Here is a 16,624-nt window from a genome sequence, read left to right as displayed (position 1 = left end):
AGGCTTTCTGGATATAAATCACATGGGACGATGCACATTTATAACCTTTGAATCATTTATGATAGACGTTCTGAGATACTAACCACCTTTACTCTGTCCCTGGACACACGGTTACTCTCCCCTTTTTAGGAGTTCTCTAATAAGTATTTTGTAAACATGTCATTTTAAGATGTTTTGTATGTATACTTTTTTGTATTCAACAAATGATTTATATGTTTGAATATAGCACTCCTAGTGTGTATTTTGTACACATATTTAAAGTAATGGTTTTTATGGAGTTTATTCTGAACAACTAATCCGCTATATAGAAAGGGCTTGATTAATAATTAATATGATCTACAGATCAGACCAAAAGTTTGGACACCTTGTCATCTCTAGAATAACTATTAAGAGTAGACTTTGTGCAGTAGGCCTTCATGGTAAAATAGCTGCTAGGAAACGACTGCTAAGGACTAGAAATGAGCGATGTTCGAGGTTCGCCAATTTCATGTTCGAGTGATTTTGGGGGTGCTCAAGATCGAACTCGAAATTGAGCTTTTTGCTAAAAGCTCGACAGTTTGAGTTACATTCGAGAACGTCTCGATCACCAAAACCAGGGCTTTGTGCAGCTACAGTGTGCAGGGAGCCATCGCTGGCAGCCTGCAGTAAGCTGGTAACCAAGATAAATATCGGGTATCAAAGCAAAGCGCTTTGCTTGGTAACCCGATATTTACCCTAGTTACGTGTGCAGAGAGCCGACACTTCCCCGTTGGGCTCCGCCCCCCTCCTGCACGCGGCATGTACACACACTCACCTGTCCCCAGCCATGCAATCCCTGGCACTGACGTCCTCAGCGCCACATGGCCCCGCTAGGCTCCACTCACCTCGCACTCCGCCGCCCGCACACATGGCCCTGCTTGGCTCCACCTACCTCGCACTCTGCACACATGGCCCGCTTGGCTCCACCCACCTCGCACTCCGCACACATTACCCCGCTAGGCTCCACCCACCTTGCACTCTGCACACATGGCCCTGCTTGGCTCCACTTACCTCGCACTCCGTACACATGGCCCCGCTTGGCTCCACCCACCTCACACTCTGCACACATGGCCCCGCTCAGCTTACCTGCAGTGATGAAGTCCTGCCCTCCCGATGTCAGCGCGGTCACTGTCCTCTATGGCTGCCGCTTCACATTTCCTCTATCTGCCTACCCAAGACTGTGACTAACGGTGACATCACGGGCTCCCGCGATACTTGGCTGTGAAGGCGGCGGTCATTGAACTCAGTGACAGGTTTGCTGTCAGCAGTGCAGGAGATAGTCACCGCAGGTAATGTACCTCGCTCCTGACAGCAGCACTTGTCATGCCCTACAGTGACCTGGGCTGACCTATTAATGTTAGCTCAGGTCACTGCATTGCTCTACCAGCCAATGGGAAACATTCTGTTCTTCATTGACTGGGACAATGACTATGGTATGGATCGTCATGGGAAGCCCTTGGATTACAGCAGACCTGGATTTGTTTTTCTTTCTAATAAATTGGTGAAAGAGGGAATGTGTTGGGGAGTGTTTTTTCAAATAAAAATGTGTTTGTCGTCTATTTTGTTTTTTTTATTACTGACTGGGTTGGTGATGTCAGGTATCTGATAGATGCCTGACCTCACGAACCCCAGGGTTTGATGCCAGGTGACATTACACATCTAGTATTAACCCCATATATTACCCCGTTTGCCACCGCACCAGGGCAACGGGATGAGCTGGGGCGAAGCACCAGGATTGACGCATCTAATGGATGCGCCACTTCTGGGGCGGCTGCGGCCTGCTATTTTTAGGCTGGGGAGAGTCCAATAACCATGGACCTCCCTAGTCTAAGAATATCAGACCCCAGCTGTCTGCTTTACCTTGGCTGGTGATTTAATTTTGGGGGGACCCCCACATTTTTTTTTTTTTAAATTATTTATTTAATTTAAAATAACAGCGTGGGGTGCCCTCAGTTTTGGATTACCAGCCAAGGTGAATCTGCCAGCTGTGGTCTGCAGGCTGCAGCCGTCTGCTTTACCCTAAGCTGGCTATCAAAAATAGGGGGAGCCCCATGTCATTTTTTTTTTTAAATGTATTTATTTTTTTGGTAAATACAAGGCTAAGCACCCCTTAGTGCCACATGAAAGGCACCAAAAAGTGCAAAATTACAAAATGCAGGGGAGTGGGACATTATGTCCTCACCTATTGTACCATCACCCATTCCCTGTAAACTGTGAGCCCTCGCGGGCAGGGTCCTCTCTCCTCCTATACCAGTCTGTCTTGTACTGTTAATGATTGTTGTACGTATACCCTCTTTCACTTAAAAAGCGCCATGGAATAAATGGCGCTATAATAATAAATAATAATAATAATAATAATAATGTGTCTTTCTGCCATTATAATGACAGAAGAGACTGATATGAAGTGTACAAGCACAGGAAAATCACCAGAGCGCTCTATGCTGTGAAAAGCAGTATAAAATGGCACTGGAGTGAGCATTTGACCGCCTCATGTAGGTTGAAGCTATGGATCCTGGGTAAATTTATGTATTTTCCCTCCTTCAGTTTTTTTGCAGTACGCAAAAAAAGCGGAAGGCACACGGATGACAAACGGACATACAGACCGTACACGGAACGGAAACTGATGCCACACGGATGCGCCCGTGAAAAAAACGGACCGTTTTTTGCGGACAGCAAAAACGGATCGGCAGTGTGAATGAAGCCTATACTGATCTGCCGTTTATAAACACCAGACAGAAATAAGTGAATAGCGCCCCCCAGCGTCAGAAAATCTCCGGGGTTTCAGGGGTAGCTGAGACCCTGGAGATCATGATTCAGGCCATTTTTTCCAGTCCCCGCTCACGTGATCACCGGTATACACCGTATACCGATGATCACGTTACAGTAAATGACAGCACCGGTAAAAAATTATTTCTCCCCCATCTGGCATGAACAAACATGTCATATGGGAGATAAATCTCCTCCTCGGTCCCCTCCGATCCCCTGGTGTCGCCAAAGTGCCCCCCCCCTACCCCCTCCCGGAAATCCAAGATGGCCACGCACACAGCAACGCACCGGCCACATTCACCCTACTCCTCTGATTTCTGTCGCATGTGCCATGACACATGCGACAGAAAACTCCTCCCCAGGCCCTGCCAGGTCACCCTCTATAATCCCACAGGTGTTCCCCGGTGTCCCACGGTACCTGTGCAGCGTTGATCCCCCGCGGCCCCCTCCTTCACAATAGACGCTGCCGCATGCAGAGAGCGGCTGTCAACTCAGCTTCCTGTGTTCAGACACAGTGAGTGGTGGTAACCATGTATCTGTAAGCTACTGCAATGCCCTGCTCATGAGGTAAGGAACATAGTTGATTAGGAGAGCTATACTACATTTCCAAATGGAGGTATTTGATTTTATAGTTGCCCTGCTGAACGACTACCAAACATGAGAGTCCATTATACGCCACAAGAAAATATGTCTAAATAGTGAGCTCTGTTGCTTAGTATTCATTCCGCTGGATAACTGGACTTAAAGGGGTATTCCATCTCCAAGATCCTATCCCCATTATATAGTAGGTGGAATAGCAATAATATCTGCAAATACCAATATTTGGAAATATAGAATAGTTCTCCTGATTAGGCATGTCCTTACTTCATGAGCAGGGCATTGCAGCTTTTGTAGCAACACTTACGACATGGACTCTGCCTCTGTGGACCCGGGGAGAGTGGGTGCAGATTCATTGCACCCACACTCCTCACATGAAGGGTCTCCACTCCTAGAAAATGGGGGATATGTTCCCTGAATGTCTCCCCCCATATTTTAGACTGTCCAGAGTCATCGTGGGACCCCCTTATTTTTTTTCCTTACAATAAATTGGTGAAAGGGGGAATGTTTTGGGGAGTGTTTTGTCAAATACATTTTTTTTGTCTATTTGTTTTGTTAGTCCTGACAGTTTGTGATGTCAGGTATGTGATAGACGCCATGACATCACAAACTGCTGGGCTTGATGTCAGGTGACCTTACAGCTAGTATCAACCCCATTTATTACCCCGTTTGCCACTGCACCAGGGCACGGGATGAGCTGGGGTGGAAGGCCAGGATTGGCGCATCTAGTGGATGCGCCATTTTGGGGCGCCTGCGGCCTGCTATTTTTAGGCTGTGAAGGGCCAATAACTATGGACCTTCCCACCCTGAGAATACAAGACCACAGCTGTCCGCTTTACCTTGGCTGGTGATCCAATTTGGGGGGACCCTACTTTTTTTTTTTAATTATTAATATTTATAAAATAATTATAAAAAAAGAGCCTGGGGTGACCTCCACATTGGATCCCCAACCATGGTAAAGCTGCCAGCTGTGGTTTTCAGGCTACAGCCGTCTGCTTTACCCTAGCTGGCAATCAAAAATAAGGGGACCCAACATCTTTTTTTTTTTTAACTATTTTTTTTTTTTTAATTTCCAGCCAAGGTAACGCCAGGCAGATGGGGGTGGCAACCCGTAGCTGTCTGCTTTATCTGAGCTGAGAATCAAAAATATCGCGGAGCACTACGTCTTTTTTTTTTTTTTAAAGATTTATTTTTACAGCACTGTGATGTCCAGCAATCAAAATATAGGGAAGCCCTTTTTTGTTTTTAGTTATTTAAATAAAATTAAAAAAAATATATATGGGCTCCCGCTGCATTTTTTGTATTGCTAGCTAAGGGTAATCCAAGCAGCCACTGGCTGCCAACCCCCACTGCTTGGTGTTACCTTCACTGGCAATGGAAAATCCAGGGAAGCATTTTTTATTTTTTTTGCCAAAAAACTACAAAAAAAATGACGCGTGCTTCGCCATATTTTTTGTGCTAGCCATGTACAGCAGGCAGGTATGGCTGCCCCCAACCCCCAGCTGCCCATTTGTAACCGGCTGGGAACTAAAAATATAGGAAAGCCCTTTTTTTAATTATTTCATGAATTTCATGAAATGATTAAAAAAAATAACAAAAAAAAACCAAAATGTGGGCTTCACCCCATTTTTGTGTCCAGCCGGGTACAAGTAGGCAGCTGGGGATTGGAATCCGCAGCACAGGTTAGCCCGAAATTTCTGGGCCCCTCTGCTGCGAATTGTAGTCCACAGCCGCCCCAGAAAATGGCGCTCATAGAATCGCCATCATCTGGCGCTGTATCCAACTCTTCCAGCAGCCCTGAAGCCGGGTGGCTTACTGGGTAATAATGAGTTAATACTAGCTTTGTTTTAGTAGCTAGTATTAAGCCAGAGATTCTTAAGGTCAGGCAAGTTTGACCCGGCCATTAAGAATCTCCAATAAAGGGTTAAAAAAAAAAAAAGACACCACACAGAGAAAAAATACTTTAATAGAAATAAATACACAGACACATTAGAGACTCCATGTTTATTACTCCCTCTTATCCCTCCACGATCCATGGTCTTCTGTCTTCTTTCTCCTTCAACACATGCAGCTCTGCTACATCAGCAGCACTGCATGGGAGAAAGACGCTGCTCCCCATGCAGGCTTTACACTCCGTGAGTGATCAGTGCTGCTGGCTGTTAGCGGTAACGTCACCGCTGACAGACGGGTTGCCATAGCAACGGTGCTCCGATCACGTGATTCCCGGTGCCGCTGCGGCTGTTAGCGGTGAAGTCACCGCTAACAGGCGCGTTGCTATGGCAACGGTGATCTCCGTTATTTACCGGCTGTGTCAGCCGGTCAATAATGGAACGGGGAAGCAGAACGGGGAGTCGACCGTGTGCCAGAGCATGTCGCCGGTACACGGCGATACACAAACGTGCACCGTGTACCGGAGAGTGCAGTGACAGGACCTAACATGACGTCAAAGCCATGTGACCAGTCTGTAGCCAATGAGATAATAGATACGTGACTGGTCACATGGCTATTTTGACGTCACGATAGGTCCTGCATCACTGCAAGTTCCCGGGAGGACGCAGCGATTACCGATGGAAAAGCGGCGGGAGACAGAGTGCAGGACGCATCACGGGCACTGGTAAGTGTTATGGCAATGTTTATTAACTGTATGTGTACATTTATAATGTGTTTTTATGTGTTTGTGATTGCCTCCCATTGTTTTCAATGGGGTTCGAGAGGTTCGTCAAACGGCTCGTCGAACGGGGCACCGTTCGACAAACCGAACCCGAACTCCAGGGGGGTGGCTCATCTCTACTAAGGACAGCCAAGAAGCAGAAGAGACTTGTTTGGGCTAAAGAACACAAGGAATGGACATTAGACGAGTGGAAATCTGTGCTTTGGTCTGATGAGTCCAAATTTGAGATCTTTGGATCCAACCACTGTGTCTTTGTAGAAAAGGTGAACGGATGGACTCTACATGCCTGGTTCCGACCGTGAAGCATGGAGGAGGAGGAGGTGTGATGCTGTGGGAGTGCTTTGCTGGTGACACTGTTGGGGATTTATTCAAAATTGAAGGCATACTGAACCAGCTTGACTACCACAGCATCTTGCAGCGGCGTGCTATTCCATCCGGTTTGCATTTAGTTGGACCATCATTTATTTTTCAACAGGACAATGACCCCAAACACACCTCCAGGCTGTGTAAGGGCTATTTGACTAAGAAGGAGAGTGATGGGGTGCTACGCCAGCTGACCTGGCCTCCACAGTCATCAGACCTGAACCGAATTGAGATGGTTTGGGGTGAGCTTGACCGCAGAGTGAAGGCAAAAGGGCCAACAAGTGCTAAGCATCTCTGGGAACTCCTTCAAGACTGTTGGAAAACCATTTCCAGTGACTACGTCTTGAAGCTCATCAAGAGAATACTGCTTTGCACATTCTTGGCAATCAAAGCAAAAGGTGGGTACTTTGAAGAAGAACCTAGAATATAAGACATATTTTCAGTTGTTTCACACTTTGAATTAAAACATGTGGAATGAAATACTTATAGTTTTGATGCCTTCAATGTGAATCTACAATTTTTAGAGTCATGAAAATAAAGAAAACTCTTTGAATGAGATGTGTCCAAACGTTTGGTCTGTACTGTATATGCAGATTTCTCCCCTTTTAAAATCTGTGGTTTGTTGCACAATTCCACAATTGGCCTGAAGAGGGGCACTAGAGAGCGCGTCATGTGCTTTGGTGGAAAGAGGGGTGTTCCCTCCCTTCCCCTGATAGTTTAAAAAACTGTACTAAAAGAACTTTAATTAAAAATTCCCTCCCTGACAGTATAACACCCACCAGCACCACAAATTATACTGTGCCACACAGTCACACAGTATACATTAGGATTTCCCCAGATCAGACCAGTGCACAGTCTAATAACTCCCCTCCCCCCCACATTCACACCCACATCTCCTTATTACATACATGTTATCAGGCACCCACACTGCACAGTAAATAACATACCCACCTGTCATCACAGTAACTCCCCTCCCTCACTGTACACAATCTTAGATGCTAATTTCCTGCATATTACCACCAGCAGTAGCAGAGGAAGAGGAATGTGAAGCCGCCACCGAGAGGGAGGCAGAGCCAGCACTGAGCATCGCAGGCCCTGGAGGAACATACGGGAAATCTCTGCAAATAGCTGCGCTGTGTAATATCACCTGACTACACACAACGTGATGCGGCCAAGTCGCTATATTTAAAAGGTGCAGTGCTACTGATATAGTTTGCACAGTATTGTACCTCCGGGTGGGCCCCCTCTGAGCATGGCGCCCAGGGCGACTGCACCCTCTGCCCCCCCCCCTCACCTCCTTTCTCCATTTTAGTAGCTATGCTACTGGTGGGAACGTAGACAAAGGCCAAAATTGGCTCAGTCACTGGTGTGGTTGGAGGGGGTGAATTATTTAACAAAAATTATGTAATTCACATGTTTAATGCAAAAACTGTTTCCTATTTAGTCATTTTTTTTTACAAAATCCCTTATATAGCCATACCTTGTGTCCCAACTATCTCCATGTGAAGATGAGCCAAGCCGCTTGCCGTAGACAATGAGAGCTTTAGCATTCCTTCCACAGTTACTGTATACCGGTTTAAGTAATCAAAAAGTGAGCCATGCTCGTGATAATCCGACACTAACCAAAGTTGAGTCCACGTTCCATTATCTGTAAAAGCAAATTCAGAATCAAGAAATGTCCCTTTTAACATTAAAACATTATTTGCATCTGAATACGTTCCCCAAGATCAATCTTTTTCAGTAACTATTTTACTTATTTATAAATATTTAATTGCAATAGTTAATTTTAAAAGTGGTTGTCTGATGTTGTTGAGCAAAAGAGCACCAAACCCATTGACAGATCAGACCAATGGCTAGGGTGATCCACTGGTCCTAACTGTGTACAGTTTTATCTCTGTAGCATTGGAGAGCACAGTTGAACTATCTACACTGGAGATTAAAATTAGAGAACAATTTTCTAAATGTAAAGGTCATTGTGTTGTCCTATGTGATTATATCCTAACAGGAGTAAGCTTGCAGTATTTTAAGCTTATTTCAAAAATTTGATTTTTTTTTTCAAACGCACATAAAATGGAAATGAGATACCGTATTTTTCGGACCATAAGACGCAACTTTTTTCGCCCAAATGTTGGGGGAAAGTTGGGGGTGCGTCTTATGGTCTGACTATAGGGCTGCGGCCTGGAATGAGGGTGCTGCGGTGGAGCGGGTCATCGGGGGCACGAGCAGGCTGTAGCAGCCTGCTGTGACCACGTGGGCCCGCTCATTACATATGCACGCCCATCCTCCCGCCCATTTCTCAGCGTAGAAGTCGGCGCTGACAGGTGGGCGGGAGGACGAGCAGGGACGCGCACATAGTAAAGAGCCGGTCCGCATGATCACCCTGGCAATTACAGCCTGGAGTGATCATGTGCGGCTGTATTCACTGCTCCCCGCGCATCATCATCAGCGCGGGGTGCAGTGAATCAGTGTACTCACCCGTCCCAGTGTGTGGAGCCGTCCCCCTGCAGCATGCGATGTCTTCCTGTCTGTGCCGGTCAGCTGATCTGTGCTGATCAGCTGATCGGCACAGACAGGAAGACATCGCGATGCTGCAGGGGAACGGCTACACACACACAGGTCAGCGGCGCAGAAAGGAAGATGATCGGTGCTGGAGGAAGTGAGGAAAAGGTGAGTATAAACGTTTATTTTTTTTCTCTGTGCTATAGAATACAGGCCATATACCAGGATGGTATATGAGCACGATGGGGGCATATAGCAGGATGGGAGTATATGAGCAGGATGGATGGGGGGGGGTATATGAACAGGATGGGGGTATATGAACAGGATGGGGGAATATGAGCAGGATGGGGGAATATGAGCAGGATGGGGGAATATGAGCAGGATGGGGGAATATGAGCAGGATGGGGGAATATGAGCAGGATGGGGGAATATGAGCAGGATAGGGGTATATGAGCAGGATGGGGGTCTATGAGCAGGATGGGGGGTTATAGCAGGATCGTATACAAGGCAGGAGGATCATTACCAGGATGGGGTACCTTAGTAGAGAATTTGGGGACATTACCCCCATAAGTGTCAGCAGCAGATCCTCGCCCCATAACAGTGTGTCATGACCACATTTTTTTTGCTTAAAGTTTTATTTTCCTCCTCTAAAACCATGGTGCGTCTTATAGTCTGGTGCGTCTTATAGTCCAAAAAATACAGTAAATGAAAAAGAACACTGATCAAAATTAGAGAACACTGTCAGATACCTTTAAGTTATTAGTGTTAGTCTGGCACTTGGTGCTAATTTCCTTAATTATCTGACAAACCCTATGTAACTGGCAGTCTAAGGCTTTGTGCACACTGGAAAATGGAATTTTCTCAAGAAAATTCCGCAGGCATTGAAAAATTACCGCATCCGCGGTAAAAAAAAAACGCGGCAAACTGCACCCGAAAACCGCATGCGGTTTGCCGCGGTTCTACCGCGGTATTGCCGCATGCGGGTTGGTACATGTGCTTTATTGCATTTAATGCAAGATAGATAGATAGAGAAATAGACAGTTAGAAGAATAGATAGGAGAATAGATAGATAGATAGATAGATAGAGTCCCTGTGAGCACACGCTGCATTTCTCACGGTCGGCAGTGTATGCACATTACCGGCCGTGGGAAATGCCCAGTGGTTACCTCTGCTGTCTCGTTGCGAGGCTGCATTCAGCAGTGTGTCAGTCGCCGGAGCTGTGTGTTTCAGGGGGGTTAATAAAATGGTGAACCAGGAGCTTTTTTGTGTTTTATTTAAAATAAAGGATTTCTCGGTGTGTGTGTTTTTTCACTTTACTTACGGGTTGATCATGTCAGCTGTCTCATAGACGCTGCCATGATCAAGCCTAGAATTAGTGGCGGTGATCCGCCACCATTAACTCCTTACATTACCTTGATTGCCACCGCATCACGGTAACAAGAAGAGCCGGGGACACTCCGGGACTGTCGCATAATGCATGCGACAGTCCCGGGGCAGCTGCGGCTGATATTCTCGGCTGTGGGAGGGGGGAGGGAGGCGGGGGACATTAACCCTGCCCATCGCCCTCCCCAGCCTGATACCTATACCGGGGCGCCGCTGTGTGCTTACCTCAACTGGAAGGGTAAAAATACGGCGGAGCCCATGTGTTTTGTTTTCTATATTTCCGTTTGCTTTCTATGTGTATTCTATATGTCTGTGTTGTCTGTGTGTGTGTCTGTGGTATGTGTGTGTGTGTGTTTACTCTGCTCCGTTTCCTCTTCCTGGCATAATGACATCACTTCCCTGCAAACCGCAGGCAGCGATGTACATTACCGCAGGTAAACCGCGAAATACCGGAGGGAATAACGTAGGAAAACGCAATGAACCACACAGAATTTGCTGCCTGCGTTATTCCCTGCGGGATTTCACGATTACATGGCAGTCAGTGGAGTGAAATCCCGCAGTGACATGCGGAAAAGAAGTGACATGCAATTGTTTTTGCTGCGGGAATCCCGCAGCAAAACATGCAGCTGTCAAATTCCGCATAGTGTGCACAGCATTTTTTTTTCCATAGGTTTTGCTGGTGATTCACTGCAGAGATGTTATGAACATTTTCTGCAGCGAAACATGCAGCAAAACCGCAGGAAATCCGCGGGAAAAACCTTTAAGTGCGCACAGGGCCTAACTTTCCAGTTTGCACTGACTTCGCAAAAATGATGTGCCTTTCCAAAGTGACTGAAATCCAGATGAAAGCCAAAAGGGTGAGCCTATCAGCCATAGCAAGAGATGTTGGTCGTTCCTAGTCTGTGAATTCAAGAATATTGCATCTTTACAACATCACAAACTCTTTGAAGTACCCCAAGAAGGCTGGTCACCTTTGAAAGACAAATGCAAAAGAGGACAGCATAATGCGGAGAATCTCCATGGGTAATCATTTCAAAACTGCAGATGGAATTTCTCGCCAGTTCAGCACTGAACAGGGTAAGAATCTGTCTCGTCATACAGGGTCATGATATTTAAGAGCATTTGGACTGAAAGCCCACTCTGCAGTGACCAAACCTCTAACTAGCAGAAAGAATCAAAAGGCTAGTGATCTTTGGTGTGGAGCATGTTGTGTGACAAAGGAAAAGTGGTACACAGTTCATTTTAAAGATAAAAGCAAGTTTAAATTTATTTAGGTCTGATGAGAAACATTATGTTCGTAGACAAACTGGGGAAAGCCTGAACCCAAAGTGTGTTAAGAAGTCAGTGAAAGGTAGTGGAGGAAGTGTCCTTGTTTGGGGAATGTTTTCTCCAGAAGGCGTTTGATCTCTCATACAGCTACATGGCAGAGTGAATGCAAGTGTGTATCAAAACCTTCTTCAACAGCACGTGGTTGCTTGCAATCATCATTCAATCAGACAGCAATTTTCATGCAGGACAATTTCCCATTTTACTGTGTGACAGGGGGCAAGCAGTTAATTGAAACAGAAAACATTCAAACAATGAAATGGCCAGCCCAGAGTCCTGATCTAAACCCAGTAGAAAACCTCTGGAAAATCTTTGGTGAGAAAGTTATGGCCAAGAAACCCACAACAGTCAAAGAACTGTGGAAGAGACTGGAAGAAGAGTGGACCAAAATCACACCAGAGCAGTATGAGAGACTAGTGATGTCCTGTAGCCACAGATGTGCTGAAGTCATTCAAAGCTCAGGCCTGTACACTTTCTACTGATTGGTGATTGTTGTTATTTGCAGAAAATTTAGTTATAATCTTTCTCTGTGCTACAGTCATTGCTGTTCTCTAATTATGATCATTACATTTTGGGCAAAATAAAGTGTTTATGGTGATAAAATATGGATCTTTTGTAAAAACACTGTTCTAGTGGCATGGTGTGCCTACAAAAAAAAAAAAAAAACAAAAAAAAAAAACTTTCAAAATGTTGATCAATGTAGATTATATTGTTTCTGAAAAAAACAAGTACTCATACATTGTTCTCTAATTTTGATCTCCGGTGTAAATGCACTCTTTGCCTAGTAGACTGAACATGACTGATAACGTACTGCAAAACACCGTACCTTGTAGGCTAAAGACCTCACATGCACATTACATTTAAGTGGTCCAAATTTGCAGATTCTCATGTACAGTGGGACCTTGGTTTACGAGAACAATCCGTTCTGAGAGGGTGCTTGTAAACCAAGTTACTCGTCTAGCAACGCAAAATTTCCCATAGGAAATAATGGAAGCTCAGACAATTCATTCCCCAACTTGTTCAATATCCCATCCTGTTCCCATATTGTGCCGTTCCACACATGCACAAACACACGCGCACAAGCAAGAAGAGGCTGACAGCGGCAGTTCCACCATCGTCGCAATGGTTACCCTATACACATCCTGTTCCGGCGGACTACAAGAACCAGGAGGTCGTCGAGAAAACGGAAGGTAAAGTGAGCATAACATGTGTGTTTGTGTGGACTGCAAGAGCGGGTGAGAGCGCGGTTAAAGTACGGAACCGGAAGTGTGTGCAGTATTTGTTCGTACAGCAAAGATTGCTTATAAACAGAGTTACAAATTTACAGCAAGCTTTGCTCGGGTAAGCGTAATACTCGCACACCAAGTTACTCGTAAACCGAGGTTTCACCCTATATTGGGCAAAAACCTAAAGTGCAAAGATGAAGGGGACATCAGGATTAAACAGCTTGAATTAAAATGCCATACCTTTTTGTTCTTCGGGAGATATGCTGCAGATTTCTCCCATCTTTCTATTGAAAATATACTTGAATAGTAAATATAACTGCATATGTAAGAGGGAGAAAAAAAAGATAGACACCGGAAGAAGTGTTGAGCCAACCACTATTGCAGGTGTATAACCAACTTCACATCCACATATTGTGTTATCATGGGTGATAAATTAATTTAGACTAAAAAAATCAAAGGTAAACCTCCGAAAACAAAGAATGAGATATATACATGTAGTCTGCACCATCTAAGGCTATGTGCACACGTTGCTTTTTTTTCAGCGCGGATAAAAACGCACCCTCTGGCAGAGGGGAGAATTGTAAACAATGCTTTTTGAGAAAAACGCATCGAAAACGCATGCGTTTTTCATGCGTTTTTCATGCAGTTTTCATGCGTTTTTCATGCGTTTTTTTAGGTGCTTTTTTTAAGACTTGTCAGTGTTAATAAAGTTGGTGTAACACAGACCTTTGGAAAAAAAAACCTGTGATGTTATTTCCTTCTCCACATTCTGTTTGGATAAATGGGAGGGCTTGGAATGGAAGGAGCACCATTTGAATTTTGGAAAAGTTGAAATAAACTTCGCGCACCATGTCACATTAGCAGGGCCCCTTGGGTACCTATACGTCAGAAAACCCCCACAAGTGACCCCATTTTGGAATCTGCACCCCTCAAGGATTTTATTCAGGAGTATATTACGCATTTTGAATCCACAGCTACTTCCCCCAAAATGTTGCTGTAGCAACAATATTCTCACTTTTAGGCCCGTTTCACACGTCAGTGAAAAACACTGACATTTTTCACTGGCGTGTAAAACACGCACATGTCCCTCCGTGTGCCGTGAATCACGGCACACGTGGGTTGTCTAAGTGCAATCCGGGCTTCGTTCTCCGTGGCCCGTGATTGCACTCAGTAATCATCTCACCTGCGCCTGCTCCCGCTCTCCATGGTGCTGAACGCTCCCGCGGTGCAGCATCTGGCTGGTGCTGACCCCCGCAGCAGCTGCTTCCGGGTCGGCTGTGTCGCGCATCATGAATATGCGCGACAATAATGAGCCGGCTCAGAAGCAGCAAGCTGCACGGGCTGCAGAGGACATCGCTGGACGCCGGGTGAGTTAAAATGATTTTTATTTTAAAAGCACGTTTTTTTCTGGCACGTGTTTCACGGACTACACCACTGCGTGGTCCGTGGAACATCAGTGATGCCAGAAAAAAATGGACATGTCTCCGTGCGGCAATCACGCACACGCGGGTACGCCGCACGGAGACACGTGCAGTGAAAAATCACTGACGTGTGAGCAGACCCATTCATTATAATGGGTCTGCGTATGTCAGTGATTCTGGTATGTTTAAAAAAAAAAAGCACAAACGTACCAGAATCACTGATGTGTGAAACAGGCCTAAGGCTATGTGGCCATGATCCAGCGACACGGCGTCTAGTACACAGTGTCAGCCTTCCTGCAGCTGCCCATGCCCACGATTTGGGTTCAGGCTGCTGTGGAGCTCTATGCTACCTGCAGAGAACACTCTCGTCTCTGCAGCATAAATTGACATGCTGAGGCTCGGGAAGCCACGCCACCGGTCAGTTTATGCTGCGGAGAAAAGAAGCACAGTGGGCATGGGATCTCCAAAAATCCTTCCACTGTTCTTCTACTGCACAACGCAGCGTTATGGACGCAGGGAAAACACTCAGCGCCCATAACGCTGCAAACCCTGATTGTGGGCACACAGCCTAAAAAGCGTCAATGGATGAATGGATGTCAAATATATATAACGTCCCACCCCTGCCTGCATATTCTAAGCTGGCACCTTTAGTACCTTTCATGTGGCACTAAAGGGTGCCTAGCTTAGTATTTATCCAAAAAAAAAAAAAAAAAAGAACACAACACAACAGTGAAAAAAATGGCGTGGGATCTCCCCTATTTTTGATAGCCAGTCAGGGTAAAGCAGACAGCTGTAGCCTGCAAACCACAGCTGGCAGCTTCATCTTGGCTGGTGATCAATTTGGAGGGCTCCCCAGGCTTTTTTTTTTTATTTATAAATAAAGAATTAAAAAAAAAATAATGTGGGGTCCCCCCAAATTAGATCACCAGCCAAGGTGAAGCTGACAGCTGGGGTCTGGTATTCTCAGGGTGGGAAGAGCCATGGTTATTGGACTCTTCCCAGCCGAAAAATAGCAGGCAGCAGCCGCCCCCAGAAGTGGCGCATCCATTAGATGCGCCAATCCTGGCGCTTCGCCCCAACTCATCTCTGCAGTCACAGCTGGAGGTTCCCATGGTACCCCACCTGTGACCGCAGGTAAACTGACTTCAGGTGAACTCATTGAACTCACCTCAGGTGAACCAAGTTCAATCAGACCTGCATCTTTTTGCAGAAATCTAAATCTTCTGGCAAAAAAAAAATGCAAGAAAAAATGATGACGTTTTGATGCAATTTATTTGCCAGGAGATGCAGATTTGGTGCAGGAATATAGCGTATAAATTTCAGTGCCAAATCTGCATCTCTTGGCAAAAAAAAAGGCACAAAAACAGTTTTGATGCAGCTTCAATGCGGTTTTCTGGCATAAGATGCAGATTTGGTGCTGAAATATGTGCACCAAATTTGCATTTCCTAGCAGAAAACGTCAAAACTGTTTGATTTTTTTTTTTTTTTTGCAAAGAGATGCATGCCGTATATTTCGTACTATAAGAGGCACTTTTTTCCCCCAAATGTTGGGGGAAAGTGGGGGGGTGAGTCTTATAGTCTGAATGTAAAGCATGGCTGCGGGGACTGAGGGTGCTGCAGTGGCACGGGTCATCGGGGGCATGAGCAGGCTGTAGCAGCGCCTGCCGTGACCACGTAGGCCCGCTCATTTCATATGCATGCATCCTCCCGCCCATCATCTCAGCGCTGAAGCCGGCGCTGACAGGTGGGCGGGATGATGGGTGGGGGATGCGCGCATACTAAACAGCCGGCCCGCATGATCACCTGGCAACTACAGCCTGGAGTGATCATGTGCGGCTGTATTCACTGCCCCCTGCGCATCATCATCAGCGCGGGGAGCAGTGAATCATTATACTCACCTGTCAACGTTCCCCTGCAGCATCGCTCGTCCTTCTGTCTGCCGGCCGCAGCTGTGTGTGGAGACTAGCGGTGCGCACAGCGATGACTTCATTGATGAGCGCACGTGTTCACACACAGCCGCTGCTGGCACAGACAGGAGGACGAGCAAAGCTGCAGGGATCGAGGCCGGCTCCACACGTCAGCGGCGCTGCTGCTGACACAGACGGGATGAGGAGCGATGCTGCGTGGAGCGAGGAAAGGGGAGTATAAACGTATTTTTTTTTTGTGTGCCACAGGATACGGCCATATACCAGGATGGGTTATATAGCAGGATGGGGGCATATACCAGGATGAGGTATATAGCAGGATAAGGGCATATACCAGGATGGGGTATATAGCATGATGCGGCCATATGCCAGGATGGGGTATATAGCAGGATGGGGGTTTATGAGCAGGATGGGGTATATAGTAGGATA

The 16,624-nt window shown here is 46.1% G+C and overlaps 1 protein-coding gene across 2 annotated transcripts in view; it reads right to left on the bottom strand.

Moving 5' to 3' along the window:
• The window catches only part of TGFBR1 (transforming growth factor beta receptor 1), a 349,773-nt gene that overhangs the window by 204,536 nt on the left and 128,613 nt on the right, over positions 1-16,624 (bottom strand). The window contains exon 5 of one of the 2 annotated variants that reach the window (XM_075315000.1): positions 7,896-8,063. The exons of the other annotated variant lie outside the window; for it this stretch is intronic. Coding sequence (XP_075171115.1) covers positions 7,896-8,063 — 168 coding nt within the window. The remainder of the gene's footprint in view (positions 1-7,895; positions 8,064-16,624) is intronic. 2 annotated transcript variants of the gene reach the window in all.

This window comes from Anomaloglossus baeobatrachus, chromosome 6, assembly GCF_048569485.1.
Source record: "Anomaloglossus baeobatrachus isolate aAnoBae1 chromosome 6, aAnoBae1.hap1, whole genome shotgun sequence".
Taxonomy (NCBI): Eukaryota; Metazoa; Chordata; class Amphibia; order Anura; family Aromobatidae; genus Anomaloglossus; species Anomaloglossus baeobatrachus.
Note: the sequence above shows the minus strand (reverse complement) of the source record. Positions and strands in the feature narration are given on the sequence as shown.